General features: G+C 41.4%; 1 protein-coding gene across 4 annotated transcripts in view; it reads right to left on the reverse strand.

Annotated features, from left to right (window-relative positions):
- Positions 1–209: 209 nt before the first annotated feature.
- The window catches only part of kirrel3a (kirre like nephrin family adhesion molecule 3a), a 105347-nt gene continuing 102135 nt past the window's right edge, over positions 210–3421 (reverse strand). For all 4 annotated transcript variants that reach the window (XM_027158634.2, XM_027158635.2, XM_027158636.2 and 1 more), the window contains one exon: positions 210–2758. In XM_027158634.2, coding sequence (XP_027014435.2) covers positions 2348–2758 — 411 coding nt within the window. In that variant the 3' untranslated portion in view covers positions 210–2347. The remainder of the gene's footprint in view (positions 2759–3421) is intronic.

The raw sequence follows: 3421 nt of genomic DNA on the forward strand, positions 1-3421 counted from the left end.
TTGTGTATTTATTTATTTATTTCTTTATTTATTTATTTTTAAGCTTATGTTCCTGGCATGATGAAGTACATCTCCACGATTCTGAAGCTCGTTCACACAACCCCCCCCCCAAGAGTATCCAAACGTCGCCAGACTCTCTCTGCTGCGTGTGCAACTGAGATTAGATATCGGTATTGTATGGGAAAAAAAATGATGGGAGATAAACTTCTAAAACTTTAGAGATAGATAAACAGGAGCTTGTTTGGTGGATGTTCCAGAATATCACTCTATATGAACTGATAAAAGGTCCGAGATCGTCGTCGTTTAAGGAAATCAAAGCGTTTCGTGAGTAAAACAAATTTATTCTGTAGTGTATGATAGTAAAGGATGATCGAATCTTGACCTTTCCAACGCTACAATTCCAGGGTAAGGTTTGAAACTTAATCTTAAGTGTCTTTGAGATTCAATGCGACTGTTTTTGTTCCTCGCATTGCTATTGCACTTTGTGTGTGTGTGTGTGTGTGTGTGTGTGTGTGTGTGTGTGTGTGTGTGTGTGTGAAATCAATAGAAAGCAGAGTTTGGCAAGTGTCTGTGGTCGTTGTTTCCTCCTGCTCACGACGCAGCCCACGGCGCATCCTTAGAAGCTTCCAGAGAGCGGAGGCGAGTCAAAGAATGTGCTGATTAAGAGTTTCCCCCAACAGCCTGCGTTCGTGACCCGACTTTCAATTAAGCGCGTCGAGCGAGAAGAGCTGCCCTTTTAAAGAGCCGCGGCCGCTCGGCAAACACAACGGCGCGCTTCCCATCCAGACGATGCATCATCTTCTGCAATCCATTTAGTTTGGTGATGGATCCAGGACGCTTGAGCCAACCTTTAAAAGCCAAGATGATGGATTAAAACCACGCCGTGATAACTAATTCATGCGAGGATGTTATGAAGGTTTATGAAATCTCCCTAATGCCTTCATGGAGGTTTAATATATGGAAACAGAGAGACGTAAAAGCCTTAACAAAAGGGATTGATTGAAAGCGGAGAGTCTGTCCAGGTTAATGAAATAACGTCTTCAGGCATGAATATTCAGTGCTGAGAACATTATGTATATACACAGTACATATACGATCGGAGACTCGTGTGCATTAAACCATTTTATGATGTATTAGAACCAAGTCCATGAACTGTTCATGGCAGGGCATCAATAAGACATGAGGAGAGTAGGCGGAGTCGCCCTTTGACCTCCGTACACACACTTCGGATGTCTATTTACAGAAAACGATCCACATGGCTTTAAACGTTTTATAACATTTTTTTTGTTCACAATTGTTTTTGTTTTATTGACCGTTTTCTTTTCACCCAGGATGATCTGATCCGTCTGATTGCAACCGTATTTCATACACACTGTCATTTTTTTAAATTACAAATATTCGCCTAGAGGCTGCCAAAAGGAGGCACTTGACGCTCCAAGCGCACGGCGCTTAAAACAGCGACCATAAAAACACACGTCCGTGTCATATCCCGTGTAGATATATTTATGTAAAAAAAAAAAAGAAGAAGAAGAAGGAAGAAGAAGAAAAGAATCCCATCAATCCATCAAGCTGACAACAGTAGACTCGCACAGGAAGGCGGGATTTACAAGCTCGAATGTAAACAACACACTGTAATCTTAAAAAAAAAAAATAATAATAATAATAATAATACACACTTGGATTAAGCGCTTGAGGTCAGTTAAGAAAGGTCACATTGAGTAGGATTAGATTTCACACACCGTCCTTTCCTTTGTCCCCGCCTAAGATATGTAAACATCACATGATCTGCATCTGCCATAAAAGTGTTTAAACTCATGTAGAAAGTGTCGCGCTGAAGAACCTAAAGAGAGAAGAGAATATACAACAATCAACTCATTTCAGGGACGAATCCTTGGGAGAACTGTGGCTACGATCCTGCTACTCGTTTCCCGTTTAAATCCTGACCGTGTCCGTGTGTCCGGGTGGGCGGGGCATACACGCTTTCTCCACTGTCAATCACTCACCTCGACAGTAATCGATCCCTGACTCTCGTGTATTCAGGAAATGCAGGAGAAAACTACTGGAAGAAAATAAACAGCGAACAAAATGACGAACGCGTCCTGATTGTCATGGAATGTTCCGCATCCCCGAAGAAGAAGAAGAAAAAAAAAGACATTTAACGGAATCCTGATTGTCATGAAACAATGAGAACGTTGCTCAGTGTGTTAAAGTGAAACGAGCGGATCGGTAAAACGTACAAAACCCCCCCCAAAACCGTTCGTTAGAAAATATACACGTGTTGTACGGCGTCCAAGCAAAAGAGTGTCGAACATCTGAAAGGTTTCTAGTGGACCGTGCGAGTCCATCCTCAGACGTGGGTGAGCATTCGCTTCTGCAGTGGGCGCGTCAGGTCCGAGTTCTGCGACGACGACTGCGAGTGGTGCGTCGAGGACGAAGCCGAGGCCTTGCTCGCTTTGTCGAAGTAACTGCTGGCGCTGCTGTCGCACGGGGCGTCCTGGAAGGATCCGGAATCGCTGAGTTCGCGCTCGCACAGCTCGATGGAGCTGGAGCCCATGGCCAGCACGAAGCGGCCACCGTAGTCGTACAGCCGGTGGTTGGGCGCCGCTCCCAGTGTGGAGTAGATGTTAGTGAAGGACATGCCTGTGGGAACTCTCTGTTTCCCCAGAGTCGCCGATCCGGACGGGTTGCGGACTTCGGCCGACGTCGTGGCGTTGTGCTCCTTGAAGGTGTTCACGCTGTAGTAGCCATTGGTCGGGTCCTGAAAACACACGAGACGCAAAAACACAATTGAGAATGAGACATTTTATAATACTGTACATTTTATTATTATTATTATTATTATTATTGTTATTATTATTATTATTATTATTATTATTATTATTATTATTATTGTAAAAAAATCCATTTCTTACATTTTAACATTTATTTTAAATTCAATTTTAAATTTATATTTAATACAAAAAAGAAACATTTCACCATAAAAAGATCATAAATTGTACAACAAATCAAAGAAGCAATTCAATTCAGAAATTGTGATGAATTCCATAAAATTTATTCAATAAAATTTTATTAAAAATATTAACGTGTTTATATCAAAGGAACTGTTTTTAAAAAAAGACAGATCTGAAATCTGCGCCGTCACAAATGAACCCGAATAAATTTGGTTAAATATAAATTATAAAAATACATTTTTTAAAAATCATATTTCATATTTTTAAAAAATCATATTTCATTTTTTTCACACGTCCACGTTACATCCTCTTAAATCCATGAAATGAAAAAGTTTTCATTTTCGGTTGTGCAGATTAGCGTCTGATTAACACCGACGCTGACGTTCACGCCGTCGCAGCTAACCAGCAACACTGTCCGCGTCCCACAGCGGGACATCCAAACAGGTTCTTTCAGGCTTTTTTTCAGCCCC

Source organism: Tachysurus fulvidraco, chromosome 20 (genome assembly GCF_022655615.1).
Source record: "Tachysurus fulvidraco isolate hzauxx_2018 chromosome 20, HZAU_PFXX_2.0, whole genome shotgun sequence".
NCBI lineage: Eukaryota > Metazoa > Chordata > Actinopteri > Siluriformes > Bagridae > Tachysurus > Tachysurus fulvidraco.